This window comes from Astyanax mexicanus, chromosome 18 (genome assembly GCF_023375975.1).
Source record: "Astyanax mexicanus isolate ESR-SI-001 chromosome 18, AstMex3_surface, whole genome shotgun sequence".
NCBI classification, from domain to species: domain Eukaryota; kingdom Metazoa; phylum Chordata; class Actinopteri; order Characiformes; family Acestrorhamphidae; genus Astyanax; species Astyanax mexicanus.
The window spans coordinates 15,955,452-15,972,432 of NC_064425.1; the positions used below are offsets into that span (position 1 = coordinate 15,955,452).

The 16,981-nt window shown below is 38.0% G+C and overlaps 2 protein-coding genes across 3 annotated transcripts; both read right to left on the reverse strand.

The window, feature by feature from the left end:
- Positions 1 to 1,303: 1,303 nt before the first annotated feature.
- ywhae1 (tyrosine 3-monooxygenase/tryptophan 5-monooxygenase activation protein, epsilon polypeptide 1) lies at positions 1,304 to 8,344 on the reverse strand. 2 transcript variants are annotated; one of them, XM_007245933.4, is made up of 7 exons: positions 8,030 to 8,344; positions 5,764 to 5,963; positions 5,564 to 5,670; positions 5,082 to 5,288; positions 4,476 to 4,612; positions 3,204 to 3,245; positions 1,304 to 2,426 (listed from the first exon to the last, which is right to left on the reverse strand). In XM_007245933.4, the coding sequence occupies exons 1-6, from the start codon at positions 8,091 to 8,093 to the stop codon at positions 3,238 to 3,240; spliced, it is 723 nt and encodes a 240-aa protein (XP_007245995.1). In that variant the 5' UTR covers positions 8,094 to 8,344; the 3' UTR covers positions 1,304 to 2,426; positions 3,204 to 3,237. The 2 variants fall into 2 exon arrangements, with proteins under 2 accessions (XP_007245995.1, XP_007245994.1); XM_007245932.4 differs by lacking the exon at positions 3,204 to 3,245.
- Positions 8,345 to 10,673: 2,329 nt separating this feature from the next.
- crk (v-crk avian sarcoma virus CT10 oncogene homolog) lies at positions 10,674 to 16,134 on the reverse strand. The gene is made up of 3 exons (XM_007245934.4): positions 15,517 to 16,134; positions 13,376 to 13,941; positions 10,674 to 13,239 (listed from the first exon to the last, which is right to left on the reverse strand). Exons 1-3 carry the CDS (start codon positions 15,884 to 15,886, stop codon positions 13,102 to 13,104), a joined length of 1,074 nt encoding a protein of 357 aa, XP_007245996.2. The 5' UTR covers positions 15,887 to 16,134; the 3' UTR covers positions 10,674 to 13,101.
- Between the last annotated feature and the right edge of the window lie 847 nt (positions 16,135 to 16,981).

Sequence of the window (16,981 nt, forward strand, 5' to 3'; positions counted from 1 at the left end):
AAAGAATGGGAAAAAAAGATAAAATATATTTAAAAAACAGCTCTGGAAAATATAAGAGGCCATTTACAAATGATGATTTTTTTTTATTTTACCAAATTGAAAACCTCTGGAATATATTCAAGAGGAAGATTGATGATTAAAACTCTTGATGAAGGCCACTGTCAAAGTGTAGAATCAAAAAGAAAAAAACAAATCTTATTTAGTCTTGTTTGGTATAAAATGTGAAAATGTTGATAATTTTCTAATGTGCAATTTATTATATTTTATTAAAAACTTTTATTAAAAACTTATTTTACTCAAAACTAGTAAGAGTTGGCTTTCCTTTTTATTTTTAGGAAATGCCTAAGCTCCAGTGATGAGAGGTGATGTTAGTATTAGTGTGACTAATTTGGTTCTGTTTCATGTGCATTTGTGTCATTTAAAATATTATTGTAAAAGGAATCAGTGTTACAATATAACTGTTACAGGGTTAAATGCATCCCTCATTCCCCAGTTTCAGCTGTCTTGGTACAAAAAGCAACAAGAGATTTTCTCCGTTTCACCTTAAAATGCCCATGTAGCTGGAAGAACGAATCCTGGGTAACAGTGTAGAATAGTGCATACTTTGAAAAGGCTATAACTAAACAATAAGGTTGCAAAAGTAGTGAAGCCCAATTGGGAACCAGAATGGTTCGTCCACAGGTTCAATGCTGGTCTTATTTATGGAAGTGAGTAATGGGCTAAAGGTGGGCCCCTCTGGGTTGTACACGGAGCATGGGGCCTAGGTGGGAACTATGGGAGATTAATGCAGGTTGTAAGGACTGAGCCTTTCTGGGAAACCCATTGCTGGAAGTTAACGCAGTTTAAAGTTTCAACAGTTTCTGCAAGACACATTCAACCAGTAATAACTAGTGCTCATTGAGCAAACTTTGTATTTAATCAGCAATCAGATTTCAGTCTAAATACCTAGAGATTCATTTGCTAAAGAGTAAATGCATGTGGTTTAAATCTTATTACGATACAATCCAGGTACTAGTCACTTTAAGTGATGTTAACAAGGGCCAAGACACATTTGGTTGTAAGTTTTCAATACCCAGATTAAGGCTAATGGCAAACATTCACCATTGGAACTTATTTTTGTCTAAGATTAACCTTAATCTAGCTCTGGGAACCAGCCATAAGGGTTTATGGTTTAGGTAGGTTTGGCATTGACCACTGTGATACTGCACATACTATCAGTACTGAAATCTAAACACTACCATTGTGACAAACAATATTCACATTTCATCAGCATGGAAAACAGCAGAATATCAAACACTGAAAATACTTGTAGCACAAAAGGGCCAGGTTTTATTTGAGGCAGTTTTATTTTTACGTCAATGTTAATTCCATGCTGTTTCTTCTGTAAGAACAATACAGATTCTATTTCTGTGGCTCCAGTCAAATTTCCAGTAGTACAAATTAGCTTCAAGTTAAATATGAACAAAAAACAACAGTACAGAAGAAACTGTAGGCAATATATAGATTTAGGGGGAAGGGGAAAGGGTAAGAGAAATGGATTTCATATGCTTAGGGTGGGCTTAAAATCAACTTTATTAGTGCTTTTTATTCTTTCCAAACAGCCAATGGAGACCTGCATTGAGTTCTAAAAGCAATAAGGCTGCTTCAATTTGTTTTTTAGAGCTGCAACTATCCATCCACCACCACCAGCCGCCTCTGTGCGCAATACAGTATTTTAGCACAAATTACAGTCCGGTCCACTGCTAGGTATCACTACATAACTTCTACTCTGTGATGTTAAGCAATTTGCTCCACATGGATAAAGAAACTTGCAACTTGCTTTGAAAATCTAAATCAACAAAAAGAGCACTTTATTTTTGACTTGCCCTTTCCAAGGTTTTAATCAATCATTTTAACTGCATCTGATAATTGCACTAACACAGAAATATTACAGCTCCAACAACTAATAGCCTAATAGTAGACATATCAGTAATAGTAATAAAAGTTAATTTTGTAATTACATTAAGAAAAACTCAAAATATATCCAGCAACTGATAAAATGTTGAGGAATAAAGCAAATAAAACATAAAAAAGGAACATTGTACCAGGATCCAAAAAAAAAAAAAAAAAAGAAAGGAAAAAAAAAAAAAAAAAAAAAACCTCTTTAAGCTCTGCTCATCAGAAATTACAATTAATGTTGGTTTCAGAAGTGGTTTTTTATTTCAATTAAAAGGACTAATAAAAAGAATATTAAAAATGAAACAAAGGGAGAAAAAAATGGAGGCATCAAGCTTTTGAGTGTCACTCTTGAGGTTGGGCTTGGTGGCTCCCTTTGTGAGTAGGTTTGGGAAGGAGGATTGGGGTGGGGTGGAGTTTCGCATTGGCTGTGATGTCTCACGGGTTCTCATCCTCCACATCTTGCAGCGCCTCTTTATTCTGTTCCTCTCCTGCAACATTGAAGGAAAGACCATTATATAGTAACAGTTAACCAGCGTATTTTACTATCGGAAGTAAACTTACTGAAAACACAAAACGCACACTTGCAATAAACTGTGCACCAACAATCACTGCATAAAATCAACAAAAGACCAAAATCACTTTTAGTGGATAACTAAATGCATGCAATGATTGTGTAGGAAAAAATATACATATAAAAGTACAATTTCTTTATCCATCAACTGTCACAAGAGTGCCAAAAACAGCTTTTCTGCAAGAAGGTGCCTGATTATTTGTACAACAATCAAAATAAGCATTGGGTAGTGGCAGAACCTACAGACACACACATTCAGCTCTAGAGCACAAATATTTCACTGCAGTCCAAATAGTTCTTCCCAATCCCATATATGATTAGAGATGCACAGTAATGTCTGCTCATAATGGTACAAACTGGTCCATTTTTATAGCAGCACTTTCAATTTCAAACAAAAATGTGAGTGTCCTCATACAGTGTATGAACAGAACATCCATAAACAGTCCAAGACTTACACCCCAGAGGCAACATCCAAAGTGACTACGGGATTAAATCACCCATTTAACAAACTAAGCATAAGACTTCTCGTGTATCATAGAGGGCTGTGACCATGCATAGACTGTTAATATCAAGACATGCTTCAGACACAAGCACAGTTTACTCAACTTAGTAAAACCTGAGCACAAAGGTTAAGGTGAGCAAGTGACAAAACAGTTAATCGAGACAGTAGAGCAAGAGAAACAGCCTCACTTACAAATACAGTTTGTGGGTATTTAACATATTTCCATTTAGGAATCTAAACAGGTGAAATGGAAAAGAGGCAAGATGGGTTAAAATGGATGTCAAAAATATTTTTAAAAAGAGATGACATGAAAACGCAAGATAGACTGAAGCTAGATAGATAGATTAATCGAAAGAATTTGATTGGTACAAGTTCTAGTTGGAATTTGACATTAATTTTGACTTCTAGGCTATGTTCCCAAATCTATCCAATACGTTTTGGGCTGTTCACACTGTCTTTTTAAAAATGTGACCTATATCTGACATTTGCTTGAACAGCTTGTGCTTTTTAACTTACATGCATGTACAGCAATGCATCATGTAAAGTTTCGGTTTTATCTTTACCAGCATCTTATGAGCTACCAAGGAGCTCCAGAGGCTGACAGCTGGGGTCAACACTAACAAGGTTTACCCCTGGTTTGGGTCCTTTTTTCTTTACAATTTTTACAATTTCTCTTACTATCTTTTCACAGAAACATTTATTTACTGCAGTCATACACTTTTCAAAACATTTCATGTCACATGAATCTGCTCTGACTGTTCAGCACAGCAATGCTGCATATAAATATAAATTGGAAAAAGAAATTGGAAATATTACATTTAGGACATTTTTTGTCATTTCCACCACATGACAGGGGAAAGGGAAATGAGAGAATGTAGACTGACTGAAATACATATACATACACAACCAGACTGCAATGTGCAGGTTAGCACTGTGCGTACTGAGGTAAAAGTGACCAATATCGTGAGTGGTTTGAAAACATTTAGGTGTGTGTGCTGATTGGATCGATGACAATCAAACATCTTAGTCTTAGCTCTGTATTTAAACATCTGAGACCTGGGCTTCATTCAAGTCTCTGATCAAGTTTTACTTAGCTTCAAATAGTGTTTATACTACTTTTGCTGCCTCCACTATCCAGAGAAAATTTGCTGTTAGATATTGCTGTGAGGATTTTACTATATTCAGCAACAAAAGTGTCAGTGAAGTCAGGAGATTAAATAATCACCATCCCACCTCAACACCCAGTTTAACCAGAAGATCTACATATTGGCCATTCCAGCCAGCATTGAAAAGTAGTAAAAGGATTTGATTGCATGATTTTTTTTAAAGAGACTGGACCAATTTTCACTTATATCTTTCAATGTAGGCACTACACTAAAACAAAATTCTGCTATTTGGAAGTCAGTTGGACATTTGTTTTACTACTTGGCAAAGTGTATTTAGGCTAAATCTAGGGTGTCTTACCATCTCCCTGCATATCTGAAGTCCATAGTGTCAGATTATCACGTAACAACTGCATGATGAGTGTGGAGTCCTTGTAGCTTTCTTCACTCAATGTGTCCAGCTCAGCAATAGCATCATCAAACGCTGCCTTTGCCAACCTAAAACAAATCATTAAAGGTTTAGGAACAAAGCATTCCATTTTTCTACAAGCAAATAGAAAACATGTAATGACAATCCCAACTTTGAAATTCTAACTAATTTTCTCCAGAGATCCACATTTTTAAATGCTTAGATCAAAAAACATTTATGCACAGCTTTTATAATTTTGCAAGGCTGCAACGCTAGTGTTGCCTGATGACAGCAATAAGCACATACAAAAAGAAAGAATGAAATTTGATCTGACCATTCATTTTGCTCAAACTGGATGTTTCCTATCTAGGTCAACATATTGGCTTAAATTTTATTTGAAAAGACAGGATTTTATATTTTCCCAGTTCTGAAAAGATTCAATTTCTCATTTTAGGTATATACAATACATATTCCATAGCAATTAAATTTAATTTGCAAATGTAACAGCTATTGCTGTTCCCCATTGTTATAAAACTATATATCAAAATAAACACAAACCTGCATGCACGGTCAGGAGAATTGAGGATTTCATAGTAGAATACAGAGAAGTTAAGAGCAAGACCCAAGCGAATGGGATGTGTAGGTTGAAGGTCTGTCATTGCAATATCACTAGCAGCTTTGTAAGCGACCAAACTATTTTCTGCAGCCTCCTTCCTGTCGTTGCCTGTAGCAAACTCTGCGAGATACCTGTGGTAATCACCCTTCCTGTGAATTCAAAGAAACAAAGAAAAGATGCGGTCATGACATTCACAAGCCAGGAATTGTGGTCATTCTTTACTTTCATTTTGAGTAGTCAAACATTTCACATCAAATACAACTAAAAACTCTTAAAGATACAATCTGGTGGCACTGAAAAACATTACTCATTAACATTAAAATTAAATGTGCATTTTCATGTATTTTTTTTTGAGACCATAAAATCTAAAGAGTTTTTATTTAATTCAGTAACACCCCCATATGAGAAACAGCAGACTACATACATTTTGTAGTAGAAGACCTTGGACTCTCCTGAATTAGCAGCTGGAATTAGGTGCTTATCCAAAACATCAAGGATGTCATTGCAGATTGATTTCAGCTCAGTCTCAACCTGAACAAGACACATGGGAGACTGAGATGTAGAACCAGTCATACTGTCAATATAAAACTATCAGATATGGGTCAGGCGGAGCATACGCCTTACCGTTTGCCTGTACTCCCGGATCATTTTCAGTTTGTCTTCGCCACCCTTATTTTCTTCTTTCTGCTCAATACTGCTAATTATCCTCCAGGATGCTCTTCGTGCACCAATAACATTCTTGTACGCCACTGATAGCAGATTTCTTTCTTCAACTGTGAGTTCAACGTCCATGCCAGCCACTTTCTTCATGGAGTCAACCATCTCTGCAAAATCCAAAAGCAAATAATTAGCAGTTTCTCACTCAAACACATTTATACACAGAGAGCTTATGCCAAGCACTGAGGTACAGACACGTTTTCTACTTTCTACAATTAGTGAATGCAGATTCTCACCATCATTTAATACATATGATGTAGAAGCTGTTTGGTTTAATATGACTTCAGCAAACAAGTCAAAGTAAAAACTCACTCAAATTACTGATCCATGTACTAGAGCTTTTATTAGTATACACTCTAAATATAATTTCAGGGGTAAGCTTTGAAAGTTGATATCAGAGTTATAGATCTATAAATCCATACTAACTACACATATTGACAAGATTACTTATTCTTAGTATAATTTTGATTAGTCATAGCTATATTGCCACTGATTAGCACTAAATATTTCTCTGTGTAAAAAAAAAAAAATACTAGTGGAAATTGAAGATATCTGAATATCCACAGTGTAATTTTTACTTGTTATAAGTCCTGGGCCACATATCCATAATTAAATTGACAAGGACAAATATTCCTAATATAGTTTTGATTAGTAATAAATCCTAGGCATGTAATACTATACATTTTAACTAGCAAGAATAACAGTGTAGTTACCTACAGGTAAAGGAGTATACAGCAACAAAATTAAGAGACCACTTAAAAATGAGTTTCTTTGATCTTACCAAATTAAAAAATCTCTGGAATATAATCAAGAGGAAGATTAATAACCACAAGTCATCAAACCAATATGACCTTGTTTTCTTCTCCATCTTTTTTGATATTTCAGCCATTTCTCATTTTCTGCAAATAAATGCTCTAAATGACTATTTTTATTTGGAATTTGGGAGAAATGTGATGCGTAGTTTATAGAACAAAACAACAATGTTCATTTTACCCAAACATAGACATATAAATAGCAAAATCAAAGAAACTGATTGAGAACTAAAGTGGCCTCAATCTGTTCCAGAGCTTAAAGTTATAAGATAGTGAATTCCCATATGACTAGTCAAAACACATTAAGGATAGGCTGTCCTTGTAATAATGCCAAGTCATTGTGTCTTTATAAATCTGTAAAGCTTTTAAAACTTAAATTTAAAATATTACTAAGGAAAAAACTGAGTTATGACTTGCTAAAAAACGACTAGCTATACACTCGAGTACATTGTTGACTCTTTATATAGGATGTTAAGTAATCTTTAATGTCTATTTTCATGGCAACAACAACTGTTGTACTGGGGAAGTGAGTATAATCCTAGTTATTTAACTGGTTAGCTAAACTAACCTAGCTTTTGCTGAACACGGCATTCACATGGTTCACAGGAGGAGGGTTTACACAATGACTGCTAGCCTACTACAGCAGGCACATTAGGTTAGCTAGCTACAGACTAAACCTACAGTGTTCAATTCCCATTTTGGGTCAGTTTAGGTCACCCTCTGGTGCTTAACTAGCTAAATTAGCACCATTAATCACTTGTCTTTATAGCCACCCAAGTCAGCAGGCTTTATGAAAGCTATTTAACGCTAGCTAGCCGGTCTGCACCAGCATTGCTGCAGCGTAACTAGCGCTACAAGCTAGCTACGGTAAGCTAGGTTACATAGGCTAGCTTAGCTTAACCTGCGATGTTTTACAGCGGCCAGGCAGTCATTCCATCACACGCACACACCTGCAGGTTCGTGTGGTCAAGCTACCCGTAACCTATAATTAAAGCTATCGGGGTCAACCGGGGTGTAGAGGTCTCCACTGCTCCCTGCCTCGGCTAGCAACAGCCTGCCTCACCCAATAACTGTCCGCCATTTTGTCGGTTCCAGTACCGTCTCCATCTTCACACCGTCCCTCAGCGAATAATAACGGTCGAATTAGCCTCACTGGGTCTATATACAATTAACGCCAAGTTAAAGCACCTCTATCGGAAGGCAGTTCAGTTATCTATCCACCTCTCTCACCCCCAGCTCCCCGTTTTAATCCTAAACCTGGCCCCGAAGAAACACAGACAGACCCGCTAGCCCGCAGTATTAACGGTAAACGTTAGCATTAGCATTAGCCCAGTCAGCTTTCACCACAAAACACCGCTTACCGTCGTATCTCTCCGCCTGCTCGGCGAGCTTGGCTTGGTATACTAAGTCCTCCCGGTTAGCCATGTTGGAAAGTGTGACACGAGCCTATTCAGCGACGGATTCTCGGTAAAGGAGTGTGTGTAAAAGCGGCAGGCCCTCGTAGGAGAAGCAGCTGCAGCCTGAACCGTGTTGAAGCCCCGCTGTCCGCCGGCGCCACTGGGGCAAAAATGGCGAGAGAGGCTCATCCGGGAACTTCAGCCCTGTACAACAGAGGGCTGGAGGGAGCAGCCCTGCTTAGAGCACTTACTCCCTCCCTACCTGTCCTAAAGTTTACAGACACATACTGCAACATGCAGCTCTCTCTTAATGCAATTTAATTTCACATACTATAGAGGTCCTTCTCAAAAAAATTGCATATTGTGATAAAGTTCATTCTTTTCCATAATGAAATGATACAAATTAAACTTTCATATATTTTAGATTTGTTGCACACCAACTGAAATATTTCAGGTCTTTTATTGTTTTAATACTGATGATTTTGGCATACAGCTCATGAAAATCCAAAATTCCTATCTCACAAAATTAGCATATCATGAAAAGCTTCTCTAAATAAGCTATTAACCTAATCATCTGAATCAACGAATTAACTCTAAACACCTGCAAAAGATTCCTGAGGCTTTTAAAAACTCCCAGCCTGGTTCATTACTCAAAACAGCAATCATGGGTAAGACTGACGACCTGACTGCTGTCCAGAAGGCCATCATTGACACCCTCAAGCAAGCAAGGCTGTTCCCAGAGTGCTGTATCAAGGCACCTCAGTGGGAAATCTGTGGGAAGGAAAAAGTGTGGCAGAAAACGCTGCACAACGAGAAGAGGTGACCGGACCCTGAGGAAGATTGTGGAGAAGGGCCGATTCCAGACCTTGGGGGACTTGCGGAAGCGGTGGACTGAGTCTGGAGTAGAAACATCCAGAGCCACCGTGCACAGGCGTGTGCAGGAAATGGGCTACAGGTGCCGCATTCACCAGGTCAAGCCACTTTTGAACCAGAAACTGCGGCAGAAGCTCCTGACCTGGGCTGCAGAGAAGCAGCACTAGGACTGTTGCTCATTTTTTGCATGTCATCCGGAAATCAAGGTGCCAGAGTCTGGAGGAAGACTGGGGAGAAGGAAATGCCAAAATGCCTGAAGTCCAGTGTCAAGTACCCACAGTAAGTGATGGTCTGGGGTGCCATCTCAGCTGCTGGTGTTGGTCCACAGGGTCAATGCAGCTAGCTATCAGGAGATTTTGGAGCACTTCATGCTTCCATCTGCTGAAAAGCTTTATAGAGATGATTTCATTTTTCAGCACGACCTGGCACCTGCTCACAGTGCCAAAACCACTGGTAAATGGTTTACTGACCATGGTATTACTGTGTTCAATTGGCCTGCCAACTCTCCTGACCTGAACCCCATAGAGAATCTGTGGGATATTGTGAAGAGAAAGTTGAGAGACGCAAGACCCAACACTCTGGATGAGCTTAAGGCCGCTATCGAAGCATCCTGGGCCTCCATAACACCTCAGCAGTCCCACAGGCTGATTGCCTCCATGCCACACCGCATTGAAGCAGTAAATTCTGCAAAAGGATTCCCGACCAAGTATTGAGTGCATAACTGAACATAATTATTTGAAGCTTGACTTTTTTGTATTAAGAACACTTTTCTTTTATTGGTTGGATGAAATATGCTAATTTATTTTCTTTACTTTTTTTTGCCAAAATCATCAATATTAAAACAATAAAAGGCTTGAACTACTTCAGTTGTGTGTAATGAATCTAAAATATATGAAAGTCTAATGTTTATCAGTACATTACAGAAAATAATGAACTTTATCACAATATGCTATTTTTTTGAGAAGGACCTGTATATACATATACAGCTCTGAAAAAAATAAGAGACCACTTCAGTTTCTGAATCAGTTTCTCTGATTTCACTATTTAGGTATATGTTTGAGTAAAATTAATGATGTTTTATTCTAAAAGATTCATTTAGAGCATTTATTTGTGGAACAGCTAAACAGTCCTCGTCTTACCTCTCTTTCTTTTAATTGCTGAAAGAGAACACCAGATTTGCATTTAAAACATGCGTCATTACAAAGACAAAGCTTGTCACTACTTTAACCTAAACCAGACAGCTCACAAAATGAACAAAAAGCCCCCTTACAATAGCTCATTCTGTCTAGCATTATCTTTCCACCCAATGTTCATCAGATAACGAGACAGGTTTCTCTGTAGCAAAACTCATTTTCTGTGTTTTGTTTTTAGCCATAGATCCATTAAGCTGTATAATGATTTAGTAGAAAACATTTCAGTAGCTAATGAGTGTTTACATGCACTAAATAATCTGACACCTTAAGAAAATAACTGCTCTTTTAAAGGGTGTATTTGTATTATTATGCTATTAAATTATCACAATTCCTACAGTCTTAAAATTACTAATATAATTTATTGCAATTATGGGTTTTGATATTGGCCAAAAAGCGATCCATTGCATTGTATGAACAGTTCATGACCATACATATATGTTACAGATATTTCTTTATATGAATTCTAATTTTGGAGATGTTACATGGTTCAGATAAAAGTGATTATTCTGGCATGCCTTTAAAAATCACAGACAAACTCAGCATTTAAAGGGGTTAAAGTGGTTTACTATAGGAGTTAACTTCATTTCATGTACAGGAACAGGCTGATCCAAAAGAAAAAAAAAATTGTTGACCCATATTGAAGCTGTTCTGTGAAGGGCATTATGTGAACAAAAATGAACATCACAAAAAATATATAATATTACTCTCACTAATGGACTGTAGGATTAGACAGTAAACATAATACTTTAAGTACAAATAATAAAAATAAAAACATGGGCAAAGTTACATTTCTCAGTCAGTCAATCTAGACACAGCTTAAAGTGGCACTTATGATGTGCATTAGTAAGACTTTATCCTTTTTACCTTGCGATAGAGAACAGAACACTTTGGAATGATGTTGAAGCTGTAGTGTTATATTTAACAATGTTCATATTCATTTTATTTGGCCTTTTAAACGTTTGGAAATTGGAAATACTTATTTTTTTGTTTGTTTCATAGCTCAATGGACAAGTAGCCCGTTAATAACAGGACTTGAGTGACAATCTGGCTGCTTGTCCTGACTAGTTATTATTACTTCATACCCAACCTTCATATTTCCCGCATGATAGAAGCTTAATTCTTTCAGGTGATTGTCCTTGTTCAAGTGACAGAACGTAAAACATAGCCATTCAAAAAACTGCAAACATGATCAGTGTAGTCTTAACTATTTTCTGATGGTAGTTCCATTAGTGTTATGGGTTTGTTCGTCAAAGCAACATTCACATTACATGCCTCAATAATCAGTTCTGATTTTGCTCAAATCGGTTTTGGCCGTCTCGATGCTTCACATTCATAAATGTAAATGATCTGTAGTTATTTGTAATGTGAATGAATTTGTCCCTGAACCAACAAGCATGTGCACAAAGATATATTTACGCACGTTTTCAGATTCCGGTTGGGAGACAGAATTCAACTAACAGCAGTGCTGACTGATGAAGTGTACACACTACAGATATGAATCTGATCTGAATGTTCCATTTTTCACGTTCCAACATACCGGATATATATCCAGTAAGTACCACATATAGAGAAACAATAGGAAGGAAGAAGAGGGGGAAAAAAACAAAAACACTCAAATCTGATCTGGCACATACAGGCAAAAAATCTGATTTTGAGTCACTTCAGCTTTGTAATGTGAACACGACCTAATTCAGATTCATACATTTTCCCATACCCACAACTTAATGTTTAAATATGAACTACAAATGTTTCAAATCACAAATCTTGCTTACAAGTCCTTCTAGTACAGTATTTTTAACTTCCCAATCTGGTTGTCAGACTAGATTAGACATTATCTAATTCAGTTTTTGAACTGCAATAAAGGCAAACTGCTGGTTAATGGAACTGTGTTATATCACCTCCTAGGAGAAAATCCCACTATGAAGCAGTGATGCATGATCACAAACATTATTTAAAAAGAAAAACACTAATTCAGCTGGAGCACAGACACATAAAACAATTGTAGATGAAGGCTACTGTTATGTGCAAGAGTTTTAGATAGGGAGGTGTTTGAGGCATTGAGTTAACACTTTACATGTAGTGATCAAATCTTACAGTGTATATCAAAGTAGTAAAGTGAGTTGTTCTTGAAGCATCTGCACATGATAGCATTTTAGGTGGATGTTGTAGAGAGGTTTGTAAGCACAATGTTTTTATACATTAAACCCAATGAAAGACTTCTTTTTGCAGGCACACAAGTGGAAATATATCATTATGTGTGCTTTTATAAAAACTGATTGGTGTCTTCCAAATTAAAAAAAAAGTCTTCATTGCCCAGAATAGCTTCTCTGTAATGACCAACAGGAAATGAAGGGGACACTTCTTTAACTAACAAAAGTCAATTGAAGCATTACTGTGTGCACAAAAACAAACGGTTAAAGGAATACAAATTAAGCATGTAATAGTAAACATTAATATGAGCATGATCAGTATTTCTTCAGACACCTTTTATGGAATCACATGGCAGATGATTTGTAGTGTGATAAAGGGCTCAAACTAATCCCCTTTGTAGCAGTCATCTTTTAGCAAATCAGTATGAGTAGTGTATGCTACTCAAATGCAGAGGAACAGTCCCTTACAGCAACACCCCACTGCTTACATTTAGAGTCCAAGCAGATATCTCTTCTCTCTCAAACTCACAATATTTAGGCCACACTCCAAAGTTCCGCTTAGGATAACCTATAGAGATGTCCGTAGTGTTTAGTGTCTACTTAAGTAACTTCAAATGGTTGCATAAGGTCTAATAAGGAAATTACTGCAGATAGTGTATATATTGGCATGAACGACATGATGGCACGAAAACAATGAGCGGATAGACAGGAAAAGGATCTAGTAGAAGAGGCTACTGCTGGGCATGTCAGTTATGAGGAGATGTGAGGAGAGTGTGTGTGTGCGCGTCTAAGGGCTGTACAGGGAAGTCTGTCTCCGCTCTCAGCTTGGGTCATCGTCTGCGTTGTGCTGATCCAGTAAGCGGACGTGCGTGAAGGGAAAATGGCCCCGTTTTCCCTTGCACTCTCCCTCCCACTGCCCATTTACGTTGATCTTGGTCACCATCACCAAGTCGCCAACCTAAAGCAGAGCATTGAGATCAAAAAAGGGATGTAGTTTAATGTATTTTGCTGAAATGTGAACAGTACTAACAAGAAAATACTATTGATCAGTATTTAAAAAAAAACAGCAGGGGTAAAAAGACAAAACTCTGTACCTCTAAAGCAAGCGCTGTCTTGTCATATGCATTAGGTACTCTCTTCTGAATTGCCCGGGCCAAGACAGGCCCATTCTGCAGGTTGGGTAAAGATGTAGGCTGGGCATACTGGCCCGGTTCACCAAGCAGAGGAGGGGATTGGGAGTTGTGGCCATCTGAATTACCCACAGTGCCCGTCCCCCCACTGCCCAGTGTCCCAGACCCTGGAGAGGCTGGCCGGAACTTCTCTACATAGGGCACAGGGATCATTCCTACGCGACCCTCTGAATTCTGAGCATTCCACCACTGCTCCTCCGGCTTCTCTAGCACGCGAAGCACATCGCCCTTTCGAAACGGAAGGTCCTCATCGTCGTTGCCGGGGAAGTCAAACAGAGCACGGACATACTCTTCCTCGAGCCTCTGCGGAGCCCCGCCTGCGCTGATATTGATGACCGATGAGTGCTTGGCTTTGTTGATGGGCTCAATTAAAGTAGTGGTGTCCAGGTAGTGTATCTTATAAAACTCCAGGAGGGCTGGGAGGGCATCAAATTCCTGGTCTCCGATGCGAAACCGAGAGGTGGTGAGTCCTAAATGAGGGGGTAAAAGAGAGTACAAGATAGACATGATATGATGTGTAGAAATGACCAGGTTCATGTCTTAGAACAAACTGAGCACACAAAGAAGAGAAATGTATCTAACAAAGAGAATATCGTCGCTGTCCAATGAAAAACAGTTATGTCCATTTTTGTCAATTTTTAGTTTACTAAATAATTTGAACAGACTGTCTCTTACACTGTGCCAAAATTTCTTGACAACCGGACCAATAAAAACTTGTCAATATGACCTGAAATAAACTCTTTTTACATTCCATTTAAAGATTACAAGGTTTTTCTCTCTCCTGTAAAGTTGCTGTTTTGGAGATAAGTGTTTTTCATTGGACAGCAACAATATCAAAAGCAAAAAAGGTGCTTCAACAAACTATTTGGAACATCATGTGTTAATTAAATGAAATGAAATTAATGCATAAAATATACACATTTTTGCTACACCACATTACATATTAACTCCTAAAAAGTCAATATGGCCTGTGTAAAGTTTATTTTGATTGTATCACTGTTTCAGGCTAAATTTGCACATATAAAATTGGGTGTAATCGTTGTCCATCTGGCATAGCAAAAAAGAAATGTGTTTATTTTTTGTTCCAACTTCATACTTTTATCTGAATTTCAGAAAAATTAATAAATTAGATTTTCTTCACTAAACTATATTAATTGCAAATATATAGCTAACCTGCTGTAGTTTTACACTATTATTTTCCAATTTCGAACCAAATAGAAATTTAACTGACCAGTTACAGTGACAGTTCAGATGTTCAGAATGTATTCATTTGCTGCTTCTCTCACTGCAGACGTGTAAATCTGGGACAAAAATCACTTTACTTTACTGCAAACTGGCTAGACAGCAGATACACTGTCAGCTAACGCACGTTTAACTACCAGAGACAAACCTAGCTTTTTAGCTTTTAATTTTAGCCAGTTAGCAAAGTTAGTCAACTAAGTTAACCAACTAACTTACTTTCGTATCTCAATTCAGAACACACCAGGGCTTTTATTAACTAACTGTATGAAGAAGAAAAAACAAATGGCTAACTGCCTATATTACTGACCATATTATCAGATGGATATCGAGATAACAAGCCCATATTTTACACATATTGCAACGAAATGTAAGATATTGAGAACATTTACGACACTGCAAGCAAGTCAGCTAGCTAAATTAGCTAGTTAGCAAGCGCTAGCTAACGTTAGCGTAGCCGTGCAGAGCAGCACCTAGCTAACCACCTACAACACTGAACAGAAATTTAACAAAATTAATGAAAATACACAAATAAAACTTTCTTTTAGTGGGGTTTATTATGTAAACTATATGCAATATGCTTCAATGTATTATATAGTTTATCTAGTTATCGGCCAACTTGCTAGGTTAGCTTAGCTATTTATTACGCTGTTTTGGGAGACGCAGAACCGCCACTTCGCTTAGCTAAGCTAACGTTTAGCTAGCGTTAGCCGGTGTCTGGCTAATAACCACCGCTGTGCGCTCCCACCGCTCGGCGCTAGCCCCAGGTTAGCATTCCTGCTAACTCATCTTTAGCTCAGCCTTACCTGGACCGGATTGCCGGTTGCTGCTGATGCTGTTGATTATATAATGCGAGACTTTCGAGTTTTCCGACACAGACAGCACGTAGTCTCCCGGGCTGGTGATCGAGTCTCGCACCAGAAACACGCCGTGCCTCTGTCCCTGCAGCAGGGAAACCGCCTCCTGTCGGCTCAGCCTCCCCCAGTACCAGCTGCCACGGTCTTCGGCGTCAAAATTCCCGGCCATATCTGCGACCCGAAAGCCGAGGCTTCTCAGCGGCCTTCCACTTCGCCTCTGCGGATCCTTCACCTCATACACAGGGAGAATAACCGCGCCGATAACTTCACCGCGCTCCCCTCGATAAACGCGACGCGACCCGACCGCCGCGACCAGCATCCGCCTCCCGCCGCTCACAGCCCGCCTGCACCCGCACCCGCGCCCGCAGCCCCGCAGCACATGTGCGAAAATAAAGACCCGGTCCCAGATTATCCCGCAATCCCTCCGGACTCCGACTCCTCCACCAAGAAGTTGTCACTGGGGTAAGTTCAAATATTTGAAATGGCGGACTGGGGCAACAATTTTTGCCCTTATTTCCCGGATGTGATGCAATATAGCCCACATTTACCCCTCTACCAGAGCCCCGGCCTCCAGAAATAGCCGCCGGTTCGTGTAGATACCGCCTATCAGCTCACACTAAATCCAGACTGAGAAAAAATGAGTGTAAATCTTCATTATGTCATTTTATTCATTCAGTAAAGTAAACAAGAAATTAATATTAAAAAAGAAGGCTAACTTCTCCATTTAGTATATGTTATAGTCTTTATTGCATGTTAAATACCTTTCTGAAAAAAATATCAGAGAACATTTATCTAAAATCACAAATGTTAATATAAATAAAAAATGTAAATTTACAACTTTCTCTAAGACTAATTATTTCATTTATCTGTATGTAAACTTAAACAATTTAATCTTCTGCATTATTAGCCAAGAAAACAATTTTACTTTCATTAAAAGATCCACAGCCATCTTTTGTAACTGCGTGGAAAAATATTAAATGGATTTTTTTTTGTAACGAGTGTCCTATTATTTTTACCCACACTATAAATCCTAAAACAAGCTGTAAATTATTTAAATCTAATTGATTTGAAGCTATGTAACATTTCGTATACGTCTGTATTGATTGCTACATTTATTTTATATAATATTTTTAATAACAGTTGTGTATTTTCTCTTTGGTGTGTTATCAATAAATGTTTGTTTTTCTGAGATTAATTAATGTGCTGTTTTCCTGTTCATTTCTTAAAAACAACAACAAAAAAAGATTTTCTGTAACTAATTTTCAAGTTTTTTTTATTTCTGCCTCATGAGATATGAATTTTGAAAACTGATTTGTCTATTTTTGTATCATGTGGGAAAATAGCAGCCACACTTTACTCCACTCTTCTTCTCCCTTTTTTTCTGTCTCACGGCTACTCCAACAGGACATCCAGT

Coding starts and splice junctions, on each gene's coding strand:
- ywhae1 (XM_007245932.4), bottom strand. CDS start 8,093: ATGGCTAACCGGGAGGACTTAGTATACCAAGCCAAGCTCGCCGAGCAG. Junction 5,671..5,763: donor TCCGGGAGTACAGGCAAACG/GTAAGGCGTATG, acceptor TGTCTTGTTCAG/GTTGAGACTGAGCTGAAATC. Junction 4,613..5,081: donor TCTCCTGACCGTGCATGCAG/GTTTGTGTTTAT, acceptor GATTTGTTTTAG/GTTGGCAAAGGCAGCGTTTG.
- crk (XM_007245934.4), bottom strand. CDS start 15,886: ATGCTGGTCGCGGCGGTCGGGTCGCGTCGCGTTTATCGAGGGGAGCGC. Junction 13,942..15,516: donor CAACCGGCAATCCGGTCCAG/GTAAGGCTGAGC, acceptor CCCCTCATTTAG/GACTCACCACCTCTCGGTTT. Junction 13,240..13,375: donor AGACAGCGCTTGCTTTAGAG/GTACAGAGTTTT, acceptor GCTCTGCTTTAG/GTTGGCGACTTGGTGATGGT.